This window comes from Oncorhynchus keta, chromosome 23, assembly GCF_023373465.1.
Source record: "Oncorhynchus keta strain PuntledgeMale-10-30-2019 chromosome 23, Oket_V2, whole genome shotgun sequence".
Taxonomy (NCBI): Eukaryota; Metazoa; Chordata; class Actinopteri; order Salmoniformes; family Salmonidae; genus Oncorhynchus; species Oncorhynchus keta.
Genome location: NC_068443.1, coordinates 32068394 through 32085604, shown reverse-complemented (window position 1 = coordinate 32085604; position 17211 = coordinate 32068394). Strand labels below are relative to the sequence as shown.

The following is a 17211-nucleotide window of genomic DNA, read 5'->3' as shown; positions in this document are numbered from 1 at the left end:
TTTTTTTTGAAAACTCAAAGCCTAACTTAACTTACATAAACTGATCAGCTAGCTTGAAGGGTGGCTTTAGTCACAAAAAGTACCATTACTTCCCAGGCCATTTGTATGTTGAGCTCGAGGTGATTTAATCCTCCAACCTCTAGAGTGTCCGATGTTGGGGGGAAATTAGCAAACCATGAGTTAATCTGACTTAAGCAGATAAAAGGGCGTTAATGCAAAAATCCTGAACTACCCCATTTAAGTCCTAACAACGTAACTAACAGAAGGCAATGTATGAACATATGACTAAGTCACTTTGGATAAAGCTTCTGCTAAATGGCATATATTGTATTATATAGGGAATGGAAGTGACTCATTGGGTCAGCCCAACACCACTTCTACCCCGTGGTCTGTGTTCTATTATGAAGCATCTGAAGTGACTCTGAGCCAATGTAATTACCACTGTGTGTGTGTGTGCATGTAGGCGCAAGATAAAACGCAAGAGGGGGGTTACTCCTTGACTGCTGCCCTTGAGACAATAATGCTATGTCATCAAACGTTCTAGGTCTATGATATCAGACAAGATCTCCTAATCAAAGACTTATTTCACCCCAATTAATCTGACTAAGGCCATTAAACGAACACACGTTAATCCTTAAAATAAGAAATTAACAAGAATGGCTCAGTCAGACAGCAAATAGCAATTTGGATCGGTGTCAGTGCTTAAGGCGTCTGCATGCTTCCTATCCGAAACAATTAGTGCAAATATTCTGATGACATTTTGTAGCTTTTTGTTTGTTTTGGTCTTCGGCTGTTTGTGAACACACATTTTTTGTGGGTCTGGTCCCTAAATCTACACCCCTTTGTTGGTGATTGAAGAATCCCTGCTGTTGACCAATCAAGTGTTTGTCATTCAAGAGATTAATCATGTTCATGCAAATGTTTTCATTTGAGAAATAGTTATATATAAAATTGCGTGACTAAGATCGTAGACTAAAAACATCAACTCAAGAAATATGTAATTAAATATCTTAGATTAATTCTGACTATTTTGAAGTAGTGTGTACTTGCTACAGTGTCTCAAGATGGACAAACGGTACCATTGACACCTTTTTCTCATTTGTCAAGCTAAGGTCTTTTAAGGGAGTATGCGAGCACACTCGTTTGGTTCACCTAAGGCGCCAGCCGAACCGAAGCATGCGGAAGGCTTTACACCGCTTAACAAATCATTCTGCGCTTTCGCCTTCTTTGCTGAAGAACACAGCCTCTGGCTACACTGTTCTTACAGGAAGTGATTATAAAGGCAGGATCTATCTTGTCAGTCTCAATGCACACAGTCAACTCAACTACATTATGAGTGTAGTACACATAACCTAAATGGCACCCTATTCCTTATGTAGTCCTCTACTACCCTATAGGCCTTGGCCAAAAGTAATACACTGAATAGGACGACATTTGAAACATGACAAAATACTAGCTAACCACTCACAACAACACATTCCTCTCTGGATTGACTCAATGCTAAATGGTGAACCACAGTTTACACACACAGGTATTTTTTGTTGAAACTGACTGAGTTACCATTTGAAAACATACATCAGAATCTATATATCAAAGGCTGCTGTGAGACACTCCCAAATACAATTATAGTTATTTGATACAAACTACCGTTTAATCTGTGAAATGACATTAGAAATATACGTGTACATAGGCTACCACATATTGATTGACATGGTCCATTTTAGACTACCCCAGGGAGAGACACTCGATGGCCAAGAGCCCAGGCCTTCCAACCAATCCCCTTTGGACAATGGAGGCAACAATGTTACAATGTGGTCTGCGAAAACTCTTGACACGATATATATTCACTTCAAAAAACGTTAAGTTACATCATGGCATAGGGGGCTACATTTTATAGTAGACTCACGTAAAATGTCAGCTTCAAATTTCAACTATGGTAGGAAGGAAGGCCTGCTCTGATATCTTGTCTTCTACATTCCCTCCAGACAGTGGACGACAATGGGAGACAAACAAACACAATGCCTACCAACCAAAATGCGTCAAAATGTAATGATACCGGCCTAAAACTGAACAATGTAGTAATTTACCTTGGCAGGCTACAGATAAACACAAAAAAATCGATTTTTAGACCATTTTATACGAGTGAATTCACATAGCCATTCGGTTTTTCGTCGCCCCATCCGGCCGCCGCTATCCCCACCCAAAGTTCCCCAACTCATTCCTCATCATACCCTTTGTCGAATCCCTTGAACATTTCATTAGCCTATACAATCTTGGCATAGCCTAACCAATATAAGCTGGAAAATCATTTGAGAAAATAAAGTATAGAATCTTACCTTGACTCGGGTTTTTGTCTTTGTTTATAATTTCAGAGCAGCATTTACCGAGGAGAAAAAAGTATCCCGTGCGCTTTTTCTAGAGAAAAAAAACTGTTATTCACGGAAGGAAATACGGCAAAGTGTCAGTGATGTGCCTTAACCGTTTAAAATTATGCTTGCCCCGTTCAAAATACAAAAAAAGTCGATGAAAGCGGGATGTAAATTATTTTACTAGGGGCAGCTCGCCCGAACACGTTACAATAGATCCTCAGTCTAGGGCGAAATATTTTTTCCTTCAACAAAGTGGACGACGAATTACAGTCACTTATTCTTATCTAGGACCGCCCACACAGGAAATACCGACTCTACTTGGAGGGCAATGGAGCAGACCTGTGAACCCTTCTATTCCTAAACAACATTAGTGACCCTGAGCACTTCAAACACACACGCAGTCTGGTTTTACTAACCTTGTGGGGACACACAATTGATTGCCATTCAAATTCCTACTTACCCAAACACAACCCTAAACCTAACCATTAACCTAGCCCTAACACTAAAAACCCAAAACCTATCCTTAACCCTAAAAGTAAACACACTAGAAATAGCCTTTTTTCGGCAAAATGTCACCAGTTGGTCAAAAATAAATAATTGACTAGTCTTGTGGGGAATTAAGGTCCTCACAAGTAAAGTTAAAAATGTCCCCCCCCACACACACACACACACTGTAATTTGTTTAGATACAAAGTTGTATTTACTCAGATAAGGATGGTTTAATATATGACACACATTATAACTTGTCTGGAAGGCTTCCGGTCCAACCTACTGATAACTGTGGTTACTAAGTGATGATTCAACGCTCTTACCTCAGAAAGAGAGCAGACATTCTGGAGATCAAACGTGAGACTATACTCTCAAACACAATTGTTTGAATGTTGCTCAGTGAAAAACAATAGTAAACTCTTCCTGAGAGGATCCCAGTGAAACCACTATTGGGTTGTTCATGTTGTGTATGTGATCAGTGACCAAACAGGAAGCTTTAATGACCCTCTTGTTTACTTGGCAGAGCATTGTTTGTTTGTAAGACAACATCATTTAAGCTGCCTTACTTTGAGTCTGCTAAAGAAGTTTGCTCCCTTTTTTCGTAAAAAAATGTATGCAAGCATGACTGTAAGTCACTCGCTTTGGAGTGACTTACAGTGACTTATGGAGTGACTTATGGAGTGACTTATATTATAAAAGAGTTACAATGTATTTTCTAGGTGGTGTAAACTGAAAAACAAGACAAGACATATCACTGACACTGAGTAGGGCTCTGCATAATATAGGTTTAAATGTATTTATTCCTCTGTGAAACGTTATTTTAAAAGATATGATGTGTTCTTGGAATGAGTGTGTGTGCATAGTCAAATGAGAACAGTGACGATAAGCCTCGTGGCATATCCTCAAAAAGGACTTCCGCTATTGAGATACCCCTACCCAACATATAACAAAGCACAACCATGTTTCCATATCTCTAAGTTATCCCATATCCCAAATGGACGGTTGTATAAAAATGTTTTACTGCAAAAGTGGTTAAATTAATAAATATTTGTATCCCAAAATTGCAAGTAGTCAGTTGTCAGCTCGACATATACAAACAAACAACATTTGGATATTTTAATATATATACCTTTAAACACACAGATACAATCATCAGAAATATAAACTCTGAATGTTTATGATGAATGTAAACTTCACTTTTTGGTTGCTGTTAAATAGACAAACTGCTTTAATTCACTGCTGTATCAATCTAATCAATCAATCAAATGTATTTATGAAGCCCTTTTTTACATCAACCGATGTCACAAAGTGCTTCTACAAAATCCCAGCCTAAAACCCCAAACAGCAGCCAATGTATATGTAGAAGCACGGTGACTAGGAAAAACTCCCTGTATGGTCCTGCCTGACAAAAATGCATACAGTCGTTTGATCTTGTGACTATTGTAATCAGCTCTTAGGCAAGTGGGCTCAGACACTGTCATTTTTTCCAGTCTAAGGTGGATTTTATACAGTATGTTTAGCTCCTACTCTTGCAATTATGTTAGCCCCCCTAGATTTGACGCCAAATACAATACGGCGTCCAAAATCCAATATAGCTGAAACCTTAACATAGAATGTTGGGTTAATCGCCTGTATATGTATACGCTAAATGAGATACATTTTTCTGATGTGTGCACTGTACTTATGACCTGTACTCAATACTATTTTTGTGTACTTCAACTATGTTAGGAATCCAATATGCCCACCATATACACTCTAACACCTTTGTCTGGATGTATAAAATGGCAGCAGACTGCTTGGCATGGAAACGCCAAGTATTCCAAGTCACGAGCCTCTTTAAAGATCAAACGAAAGGAACGGGAATCCCACCCTGGACTCTAACACCCTCTTCCATAGCTTAACAACATGCCTCTCCAGGATTGGGATCTTAAGTCACCTCCTTATCATTTAGAAGTTTGTTTTGATTCATTGCTAGTCCAATCGAATAGAAGCTAGCTAGCTTACAAAGAATAACAACAAAAAATATCTAGTTAACAGAAGAAAGGAAGACAAAATAAGGACAAAAGAAGGACAGAAGAAAAAGGAAAAGAAAGAGGACAACAAAGTGAAACAGTCAGCACTTCTATTGCAACTTCGTATTTCGTCGTCCTAACGTAGTCTACACTGCTATCTGCCCAGCAGCTAGCCAGCTAGCAAACGTCCACCGTCTACCGAATAGCAGCACTGTAGAAACTATTACACTCAACTGAACGACTTGATTAGTGTAGTGTTAGCTAGCTACATAGTTGTCTTTGCTGTCTTCGTATCCAAGATAATTGTGTAGTTTAGAGCGTGTAGTCTTAGAGTGATTATCTAAATTTACCGAGGTTAGCTAGCCAGCTATTTGTCGTCCTTAACGTAGGAGACACTGCTAGCTAGCCAACAGCTAGCCAACGTCTACTGAATAGAACTTCCGCACTCAACAACCCGGTCGCATTCCGCTTCGCTCCACAGGTAGTATCACATTTTCATTTCATTTCATTACAGCACAACGGTTTGATTTGTTTGATCGTAGCTAGCTACATAGCTAGCTACATAGCCGTCTCTGTATCAAAGATAATTGTGTAGTCTTGAGCGATTTTCTAGGTTAGCTAGCCAGCTATTGTCGTTCTTTTAACGCAACGTAACGTAATCAACACTGCTAGCTAGCCAGCTAGCCCCCGAATAGCAGCACTGTAGAAACTATTACACTCAACGGAACGACTTGATTAGTGTAGTGTCAACAACGCAGCCACTGCCAGCTAGCCTACAAAGTCAACAACGCAGCCACTGCCAGCTAGCCTACTTCAGCAGTACTGTATCATTTTAATCATTTTAGTCAATAAGATTCTTGCTACGTAAGCTTAACTTTCTGAACATTCGAGACGTGTAGTCCACTTGTCATTCCAATCTCCTTGCATTAGCGTAGCCTCTTCTGTAGCCTGTCAACTATGTGTCTGTCTATCCCTGTTCTCTCCTCTCTGCACAGACCATACAAACGCTCCACACCGCGTGGCCGCGGCCACCCTAATCTGGTGGTCCCAGCGCGCACGACCCACGTGGAGTTCCAGGTCTCCGGTAGCCTCTGGAACTGCCGATCTGCGGCCAACAAGGCAGAGTTCATCTCAGCCTATGCCTCCCTCCAGTCCCTCGACTTCTTGGCACTGACGGAAACATGGATCACCACAGATAACACTGCTACTCCTACTGCTCTCTCTTCGTCCGCCCACGTGTTCTCACACACCCCGAGAGCTTCTGGTCAGCGGGGTGGTGGCACCGGGATCCTCATCTCTCCCAAGTGGTCATTCTCTCTTTCTCCCCTTACCCATCTGTCTATCGCCTCCTTTGAATTTCATGCTGTCACAGTTACCAGCCCTTTCAAGCTTAACATCCTTATCATTTATCGCCCTCCAGGTCCCCTCGGAGAGTTCATCAATGAGCTTGATGTCTTGATAAGCTCCTTTCCTGAGGACGGCTCACCTCTCACAGTTCTGGGCGACTTTAACCTCCCCACGTCTACCTTTGACTCATTCCTCTCTGCCTCCTTCTTTCCACTCCTCTCCTCTTTTGACCTCACCCTCTCACCTTCCCCCTACTCACAAGGCAGGCAATACGCTCGACCTCATCTTTACTAGATGCTGTTCTTCCACTAACCTCATTGCAACTCCCCTCCAAGTCTCCGACCACTACCTTGTATCCTTTTTCCCTCTCGCTCTCATCCAACACTTCCCACACTGCCCCTACTCGGATGGTATCGCGCCGTCCCAACCTTCGCTCTCTCTCCCCCGCTACTCTCTCCTCTTCCATCCTATCATCTCTTCCCTCTGCTCAAACCTTCTCCAACCTATCTCCTGATTCTGCCTCCTCAACCCTCCTCTCCTCCCTTTCTGCATCCTTTGACTCTCTATGTCCCCTATCTTCCAGGCCGGCTCGGTCCTCCCCTCCCGCTCCGTGGCTCGACGACTCATTGCGAGCTCACAGAACAGGGCTCCGGGCAGCCGAGCGGAAATGGAGGAAAACTCGCCTCCCTGCGGACCTGGCATCCTTTCACTCCCTCCTCTCTACATTTTCCTCCTCTGTCTCTGCTGCTAAAGCCACTTTCTACCACTCTAAATTCCAAGCATCTGCCTCTAACCCTAGGAAGCTCTTTGCCACCTTCTCCTCCCTCCTGAATCCTCCTCCCCCTCCCCCTCCTCCCTCTCTGCAGATGACTTCGTCAACCATTTTGAAAAGAAGGTCGACGACATCCGATCCTCGTTTGCTAAGTCAAACGACACCGCTGGTTCTGCTCACACTGCCCTACCCTGTGCTCTGACCTCTTTCTCCCTCTCTCTCCAGATGAAATCTCGTGTCTTGTGACGGCCGGCCGCCCAACAACCTGCCCGCTCGACCCTATCCCCTCCTCTCTTCTCCAGACCATTTCCGGAGACCTTCTCCCTTACCTCACCTCGCTCATCAACTCATCCCTGACCGCTGGCTACGTCCCTTCCGTCTTCAAGAGAGCGAGAGTTGCACCCCTTCTGAAAAAACCTACACTCGATCCCTCCGATGTCAACAACTACAGACCAGTATCCCTTCTTTCTTTTCTCTCCAAAACTCTTGAACGTGCCGTCCTTGGCCAGCTCTCCTGCTATCTCTCTCAGAATGACCTTCTTGATCCAAATCAGTCAGGTTTCAAGACTAGTCATTCAACTGAGACTGCTCTTCTCTGATCCAGACTGATCCTCCTCTCCACCCTCTCCGAGTTGGGCATCTCCGGCGCGGCCCACGCTTGGATTGCGTCCTACCTGACAGGTCGCTCCTACCAGGTGGCGTGGCGAGAATCTGTCTCCTCACCACGGGCTCTCACCACTGGTGTCCCCCAGGGCTCTGTTCTAGGCCCTCTCCTATTCTCGCTATACACCAAGTCACTTGGCTCTGTCATAACCTCACATGGTCTCTCCTATCATTGCTATGCAGACGACACACAATTAATCTTCTCCGTTCCCCCTTCTGATGACCAGGTGGCGAATCGCATCTCTGCATGTCTGGCAGACATATCAGTGTGGATGACGGATCACCACCTCAAGCTGAACCTCGGCAAGACGGAGCTGCTCTTCCTCCCGGGGAAGGACTGCCCGTTCCATGATCTCGCCATCACGGTTGACAACTCCATTGTGTCCTCCTCCCAGAGCGCTAAGAACCTTGGCATGATCCTGGACAACACCCTTTCGTTCTCAACTAACATCAAGGCGGTGGCCCGTTCCTGTAGGTTCATGCTCTACAACATCCGCAGAGTACGACCCTGCCTCACACAGGAAGCGGCGCAGGTCCTAATCCAGGCACTTGTCATCTCCCGTCTGGATTACTGCAACTCGCTGTTGGCTGGGCTCCCTGCCTGTGCCATTAAACCCCTACAACTCATCCAGAACGCCGCAGCCCGTCTGGTGTTCAACCTTCCCAAGTTCTCTCACGTCACCCCGCTCCTCCGCTCTCTCCACTGGCTTCCAGTTGAAGCTCGCATCCGCTACAAGACCATGGTGCTTGCCTACGGAGCTGTGAGGGGAACGGCACCTCAGTACCTCCAGGCTCTGATCAGGCCCTACACCCAAACAAGGGCACTGCGTTCATCCACCTCTGGCCTGCTCGCCTCCCTACCACTGAGGAAGTACAGTTCCCGCTCAGCCCAGTCAAAACTGTTCGCTGCTCTGGCTCCCCAATGGTGGAACACACTCCCTCACGACGCCAGGACAGCGGAGTCAATCACCACCTTCCGGAGACACCTGAAACCCCACCTCTTTAAGGAATACCTAGGATAGGATAAAGTAATCCTTCTCACCCCCCCCCCCTTAAAAGATTTAGATGCACTATTGTAAAGTGGCTGTTCCACTGGATGTCATAAGGTGAATGCACCAATTTGTAAGTCGCTCTGGATAAGAGCGTCTGCTAAATGACTTAAATGTAAATGTAATCGATCTGCCTTAATCCAACATGACCATCTCCTGGCTCACTGCAATTCTGATGCACATTGGGATGTTCCAGTGCACTTTTATCCTGGTTGGGCTCAGCTGGCGCATTGCTTCTTCCAGACCATCCTGGCTGTCTGCCCTGGAGTTGCCATATATGTTGACTTGGTGACAGTTATGGTGCATGTGGAGGATGCAACCACACATGACAACTGCATAAGGCGTTGGTGTTCACTATAATGAACCAACACAACCTGACACGCATTGACAAGAAATCGTCACATTCCGTCACATTTCATAGGAATTGCACTTCTCCAATGTCAATGCCACCCTGAAAATTCCAGAACTGTCCTTGATAGGCCCACTCCCACCGTCAGTCCTCCCCTCGGGCAGTTACTAGAGACAGAGACGCTATGGAACTGGACTGCCATTCAACAGCCAAAATGCCGTCTGGAAATTGCTGGCGTGCATTACCTCATTTGCAACCTATTTCGCTACCAACCATGGCTGGCTAGCCCATGTGACACCTGAACTGGTCTCGCATGTGAAGTATGAGCTTTCATGTTGAGGTGACTCATGCATTGGTCTTGAAAACTGCAGTAATCCCAACAAGGACATATGCCCCATTTATGGCAAACAAGAGGCGCCTTAGAATGGTAAAACTGTATGTAATCATTTATGGTGGATGGAGATTGGCTGTGAGATAGTGGTCTTTTTGCATCATGCTTGATCTGCTCCACCTCCTCTGCAACCCTTTTACTGTCCATCAAAGCCCAGGGATACTCATCAAATGTACATGTATATGTGTGTGGAGCTGTACTATGTCCCTCATAACCAATGCTTCTTAGTCATAGTCTATGACCTAGCTACACTCTAACTATCTTCTCAGTAACCCTCACAGGTTATGTCACTCTCCAGTCCGTAATCAATGCCAACCACCCACAGTTAATATCGGCCAAATTATCATCCTGCCGGACTTCCGAAGGAATATGACCCGAAGGACTTTTGGCCACATTCAACATAATAAACTCCACCCACAGGCCAATTAGGCATTGGAAAGATCTAAAGGCAAGTCAGTCTGTGACAGCCCTTTCACAGACCTTCACAACCAGACAACCAACTATCCCCCCATTACTATCCCTCCATTATTCAGGCTGGGATAACACAACAGTTAGTCAATGGGTCTCATTTGGTATGCAAGCTGCGTCTGTTGACTGCCTATACTGAATTGTAGAAATGGAAACCGATCACACCACAGCTCATTATTCTGCACTGCTAGAGTTAAGTGGGTGTGTCACAACATCTACAGTATAAATGTAACCACGTTTGCAGTCACATATTTTGCCACAACCATTCATTTAATTTATGGGAGACCTTAGAGATATGGTAAAACATGGTTGTGATTTGTTATACCTCGGTTAGGGGTATCTATAAATGTTGGGGGTTTTGCCACCAGCCGAGATCTGCACACATTTAGACATTGTGTCATCAACCTATGACTGCACAGCTGCTGTTGTGCATACTTGAGCCCCCCTGTGGCTAAATAACACTCATATGAAGCAACAGGGATCTCTCCCCCAAATCATCTACCTCCTAATTACCATCCTATAATTAATACATGTTTAACTCAATCAGGGCTAATGTATGAGTCATACATTATAATTCAATTAAATGAGTAAATTATTCATGAATAAGTGATGATAAATGAATCTAGGTTCCAATTAAGCTGTAAGTGAAAGAGATTACATTAACACAGAATGATAGTCCTTTCTATTCTAATCAATGTATTTGATGATGTTAGGATAATGTCATTGTGCAGTCAAATAATTAGTCACAAACAAAACAACATTTCAAACGTTGCTTGTCATATTTGTTTTGTCTTTTGTCGTTTAAAAATGCCCAATCAGGATATCTGTACTTTGTGTTTAGGTCCTCAGTTCCAGTGCACAAGTTATGTTAAAAACATATGTTGTCTAAACCAGGGAGGAATGTCAGGTCACACAGAGTACAGCAAACCCACTAAGAGAAAGAAGCACAAATAGGACATATTTTGGCAGGCCTGCCCTATCAAGTGTTGTCAGTGGGAAGTCTGGTTCTAAAGGACATTCTCAGGAAAATGCCTTTCCCCTATTTTGGCCTTTGAGGACAGCCTTACATTGCTGTACATTCAGCATTCAGTGCTGTCTTTGGTGTGTAATGGTGGAAGAATAAAGCCTTTATTAAGTATAGCTCTATGGTGATATTAAGTATAGCTCTATGGTGATATTAAGTATAGCTCTATGGTGATATTAAGTATAGCTCTATGCCTGATAGCTCTATGGGGGTGATGGCACTTAATCATGGTGGCTTTCTCAGGAAACCTCATCCGAACCATTGCAAGTCTTCGCACATGGTATCTCTCTCTACCTGCAACACATGAACTTTACAGGAACTGATTCGCGCTGATAACTCCTTTATTTGATCATGTATGCCCTCATCTACTGAATGAGAAACTGAGTGACGGTGCTCTTGATGTGTTGCCATTGATTTGGAGGAGGTAATGCTACAGCCTTTGCAATACAAAGCGTTTTATACAACACTGTCCTCCAGTGTTCAATGTAGAAATTCCACAGGCCACACGAGAAAGAGACAAGTCCGGGTCGATGGGGAAAATCCTGACTTCCATTTAAGTCTAATTTATATTGGATTCAATCCATTTAGCAGAAGTTTTGCGGAAGATCCGCGTTATAGCGCGATTTAAATTTAAAGGTAGGGTTCCCGCGTCCGCGGAGACTGCATTCAAGGTAAATGTTGCATATGTCGGGTCAGTATGAAATTACCTTTACATTTTAACGTGGATTTTTTTGCGATATTGATTGAATCCAGACCTAACAGGGGATTTCCACTATCAGCGTTAAATCATATAGCCACACGAGCTTCACCCTCATGTGGGTGCTAACAAACAAAAAGCATGCTAGGTGCTGTTAGGTATCAACAGCCAATCCAGCAGAGGCTGGAAGCCAAAGTGATTGGTCAATGGCAGAGTACTTGCATAAAATTCAGCTATCCTCAATTTTGGCCCTGTTCACGCCCCAGCCCACTTCGCTTCCCTCTGTTGACAATGAAAGGATTTCCATGTTTCAACGTCCCTTGTCGTCTGCTATGGAAACCCACTGTAAATATCAATTAGACGTAAATGGAAGTTAGGATTTGCCCCTTATCTTTGAACTGAACCCACTTGAAAGAATGAATCTTATTCAAACATTTATTTGATCCAATTCTTTGGAATGTAGTAGTCATTGATCAGTCAGAAACTACGTAGGTCTTGAAGCTGACCAGGGAGTCAAATAGCACCCTATTCTCTACATAGTGCACTACATTTGACCAGAGCCCTATGGGCCCAGGACAAAGGTATTGCACAGTATAGGGAATTCGGACATTTGGGTCCAAGTATAGAAACATAATTACCTCAGTCAATAAGGCCTTAACTGCTTAATCATTTTTTCTTTCTTTTTTTTTATATCTGGGATGGCAAATTACATTTAGCAGTATTGAAGAAAAAAAAAACATTTTGTAGAAAAAAATGGCACAGACATTTGTGACAGTACAAAAACACAAGGTGATATAACATACCAACTAAATATAAACATTACGTAAGTAAAGAGACGTGTATAGCTTTTTCAATAATGAAAAACATCTCCATAATTGTACATTTCAGAATTATATCATGTCATCTGAAACCATATAAAATAGTTATCTGTAACACTGTCTTAGCCTTCTCTCGCTTTCTCTCTCTCTCTATTTTTTTTTTCACAAAACAATATCATAAACAACACAAAGTTCTTTTAAATATATCAGTGCAACATTGTTTTCACATCTAGTGCTGCAGCATCCTTTCCTATTGAAGAGGACCACACCAAAACATGAGGCCCTTACATTTTTGAGAGGTGAACCCATAGAAACAGGAATGACTCATTCTAATTTGAGTGATTCTAATCCTGTGGAATATGGAATACCATTAAGAGCTCAAAGCAGAACCATGAAGCATCTGTCTAACTAGGTTCCCTGAATGAAGGAAACATGACAGAGGCGAAACATAGAAGCTCAAATAGACCCCGGCAGAAGGAATAAACGGTATAGCTACATCACATCCATTCATTGAACCTTGGATCCATGTTTTTGCCGTTTTATATAGTACTTTGTTTTGCATGAACACTTTACGTTAGTGTTCAATACAGACAAAAGGAGAGCACATAGGATGTAAGCTACAGTACATGAAAACAGCATGGCAGAAGAGTATCTTTCATTCTAGCAAGGTCCATCATTCCACCATAGACATGTAGGGCCAGTTCCCCAGAACCCAGATTAAGCCTTGTCCTGGACTAAAAAGCATTCTCAACGAGATTCTTAATCTGTGTCTGGGAAACTGGCCCAAGTATTGTCATAGCAGCATTTTTTTCTCTCCTAGAGATGCTTCACCCCCTCCAGTCTGTTGTCTGGTTGCGTCCCAAATGCCACACTATTCCCTATATAGTGCACGACTATTGATCAGGGCACGTCGTGCACTCTAGGGAATAGGGTGTCATTTCAGACACAGCCGATGGGCTCTTCACTCTCTTCTTGTTAGGCCTTTGCAGCGAATATAACCATTGGCCATAATAACACACTCTTTTCCCAGGCAGCATTGTGAGAGCACCAATGGAACATAACAACACAAAATACCCATTAAATACATGAGGACATCCAGACAACATCACCTATGATACAGAGAGCACAAAGAAAGGATACTGCAGCAGTTTGTATTTTTTTTTATATAAAAGGCCGCTCAAATATATTAAAACCTATGTACAATAAGTTGGATGTGTCATGTACTATGGGGATGGCATGAAGTCCTGCCAATCTGACTCCACCAGCCGATGCCTATGTACTGCTATGATGATCAGAACAGAATCAGACTCTAACAGTGGATGCCTACTTACTGCTATGATCAGAACAGAATCAGACTCTAACCAGCTGATGCCTACTCACTCATATGATCGGAATAGAATCAGACTCTACCAGCCGATGCTGATACATAATTATGTACAGAACAGAATCAGACTCTACCAGTGGATGCCTATGTACTGCTCTGATCAGAACAGAATCAGACTCTACCAGTGGATGCCTATGTACTGCTGTGATCAGAACAGAATCAGACTCTATCAGTGGATGCCTATGTACTGCTCTGATCATTACAGAATCAGACTCTACCAGTGGATGCCTATGTACTGCTCTGATCAGAACAGAATCAGACTCTACCAGTGGATGCCTATGTACTGCTGTGATCAGAACAGAATCAGACTCTACCGATGGATGCCTATGTACTGCTCTGATCAGAACAGAATCAGACTCTATCAGTGGATGCCTATGTACTGCTGTGATCAGAACAGAATCAGACTCTACCAGTGGATGCCTATGTACTGCTCTGATCAGAACAGAATCAGACTCTACCAGTGGATGCCTATGTACTGCTCTGATCAGAACAGAATCAGACTCTACCAGTGGATGCCTATGTACTGCTGTGATCAGAACAGAATCAGACTCTACCAGTGGATGCCTATGTACTGCTGTGATCAGAACCGAATCAGACTCTATCAGTGGATGCCTATGTACTGCTCTGATCAGAACAGAATCAGACTCTACCAGTGGATGCCTATGTACTGCTCTGATCAGAACAGAATCAGACTCTACCAGTGGATGCCTATGTACTGCTGTGATCAGAACAGAATCAGACTCTACCAGTGGATGCCTATGTACTGCTCTGATCAGAACAGAATCAGACTCTACCAGTGGATGCCTATGTACTGCTGTGATCAGAACAGAATCAGACTCTACCGATGGATGCCTATGTACTGCTCTGATCAGAACAGAATCAGACTCTATCAGTGGATGCCTATGTACTGCTCTGATCAGAACAGAATCAGACTCTACCAGTGGATGCCTATGTACTGCTCTGATCAGAACAGAATCAGACTCTACCAGTGGATGCCTATGTACTGCTCTGATCAGAACAGAATCAGACTCTACCAGTGGATGCCTATGTACTGCTGTGATCAGAACAGAATCAGACTCTACCAGTGGATGCCTATGTACTGCTGTGATCAGAACCGAATCAGACTCTATCAGTGGATGCCTATGTACTGCTCTGATCAGAACAGAATCAGACTCTACCAGTGGATGCCTATGTACTGCTCTGATCAGAACAGAATCAGACTCTACCAGTGGATGCCTATGTACTGCTGTGATCAGAACAGAATCAGACTCTACCAGTGGATGCCTATGTACTGCTGTGATCAGAACCGAATCAGACTCTACCAGTGGATGCCTATGTACTGCTGTGATCAGAACAGAATCAGACTCTACCAGTGGATGCCTATGTACCGCTCTGATCAGAACAGAATCAGACTCTACCAGTGGATGCCTATGTACTGCTGTGATCAGAACCGAATCAGACTCTATCAGTGTATGCCTATGTACTGCTGTGATCAGAACCGAATCAGACTCTATCAGTGGATGCCTATGTACTGCTCTGATCAGAACCGAATCAGACTACCAGTGGATGCCTATGTACTGCTATGAACAGAACAGCATCAGACTCTACCAGTGGATGCCTATGTACTGCTCTGATCAGAACAGCATCAGACTCTACCAGTGGATGCCTATGTACTGCTCTGATCAGAACAGCATCAGACTCTACCAGTGGATGCCTATGTACTGCTCTGATCAGAACAGCATCAGACTCTACCAGTGGATGCCTATGTACTGCTGTGATCAGAACCGAATCAGACTCTATCAGTGGATGCCTATGTACTGCTGTGATCAGAACAGAATCAGACTCTACCAGTGGATGCCTATGTACTGCTGTGATCAGAACAGAATCAGACTCTACCAGTGGATGCCTATGTACTGCTATGAACAGAATCAGTAGAGAAAGGCAACACAAACTTTCAAAAGGCACTGTCGGAACTAGACACAGGTCTAGGGCCAGGGCAAGCACCCCTCTGGACACACACACACACACGCACACGCGCACACGCACACGCACACACACACACACACACACACACACACACACACACACACACATCGATGCCGACATACAACAGAAACATAACATGGCCAGCTGAATAGCCAGCAGCACGCCAGGATAGTGAATCAAAGTTTTTATGCTCTTTCTTTCTGTGAAACAGTATTGACTTCAGAGAAAAATGAAAAATCATATATTTTCAGAAGAAAAATAACAAAAACATGATAAATACTTTCATATTAATTGGTCTCAACACCAGCATCTGATTACATAAAAACAAAGCACGTCACAAAACATCCAAAAAACTAAATAATCCTTTTTGCTGTACACATTTTCTTTATACACAGTGCCCCCTACTGGTAAATTCCTTTCACTGCAGCCCCTGAGAATATCACGACTCGGTCACAACCTCCTATCATCTCTACGGCTGACTGCGTCCAAAATGGCACCCTATCCCCTACATAGTGCACTACAGGGCACCCTATCCCCTACATAGTACAGTATTATATGGAATACGGTGCCATTAGGGTCCCAACCCTCCGTCCGGTGGTCTAGTTCCTCCAGCTATGAGGCTGCTTGTGCTTCCTTCCCTCAGAGGAAGCTCACGCCTTTAGCTTACGCCTCTGAGTAGCTGTTCTGTGCATTCAGCTTGCTGTCCTTCTTTAGCTTGACTCCGTCCACCAGCTCAAAGTTATAGTTCTCCAGAGCCGACAAGTTCCTGCTGTCGGACATGTGGCCGTGTGAGCAGGCACAGTAGAGGACGACACCACAGATAGCCCCCAGCAAGACCCCCAGAGCGCTCATAGCGATGATGGTGATGAGGATGGGGTCCAGGGTTTTCAGCATGTTGCCTGGGCCACCCAGCTCACTGTTCTCCACTACCGCTGGGTAGTACGGGTCTATTGCTGAAATTGAGACAGAAAAAAATGACTTTAGTGGCCTGGGGTGGTCTATCAGTTCCTGCCGCTGCCTTCGGAACACACATGTATACCAGTGCTGGTGTGGGATTGAATCTGGCCCACGGCCCGTCTAGCACACCATCTCTCTTCCTTCCTTTCCTGTCTCGCTTCACTTTATTTTTTAAGGATGGAAAGAGCCTTAAAGAAGTATGAACAGCTGGATACATATAGGCATAGCATAGGTTAGACGTTAGGAGGCTCGTCACCCACAAGCTCTAACAAATATTACAATCGTGAATGAGCACTGAGGTAGTGTACTTACGGTATATGCAGATCTCTGTTGGCTGGGACGTAGGAGCCTCGCGTATATCTGGATCTAAAGGGGGGAAAACAACACCCATCCAAAATGGCCCCGTTATTTGAGTTGTTACACATCTTAAGCAGGA

At 43.9% G+C, this 17211-nt stretch overlaps 2 protein-coding genes across 3 annotated transcripts in view; both read right to left on the bottom strand.

The window, feature by feature from the left end:
• The window catches only part of LOC118402174 (integrin beta-1-like), a 34706-nt gene extending 32084 nt beyond the window's left edge, over positions 1 to 2622 (bottom strand). The window contains exon 1 of one of the 2 annotated variants that reach the window (XM_035800171.1): positions 2337 to 2622. The gene's annotated coding sequence lies outside the window, so the exon portion shown is untranslated. The remainder of the gene's footprint in view (positions 1 to 2336) is intronic. The other variant, XM_035800172.1, reaches the window with a different exon arrangement.
• A 9429-nt stretch (positions 2623 to 12051) lies between these two features.
• Positions 12052 to 17211, bottom strand: part of LOC118402173 (neuropilin-1a) — a 51928-nt gene continuing 46768 nt past the window's right edge. The window contains exons 17-18 of the mRNA XM_052477038.1: positions 17088 to 17141; positions 12052 to 16771 (exon numbers count right to left, since the gene is read on the bottom strand). Coding sequence (XP_052332998.1) covers positions 16482 to 16771; positions 17088 to 17141 — 344 coding nt within the window. The 3' untranslated portion in view covers positions 12052 to 16481. The remainder of the gene's footprint in view (positions 16772 to 17087; positions 17142 to 17211) is intronic.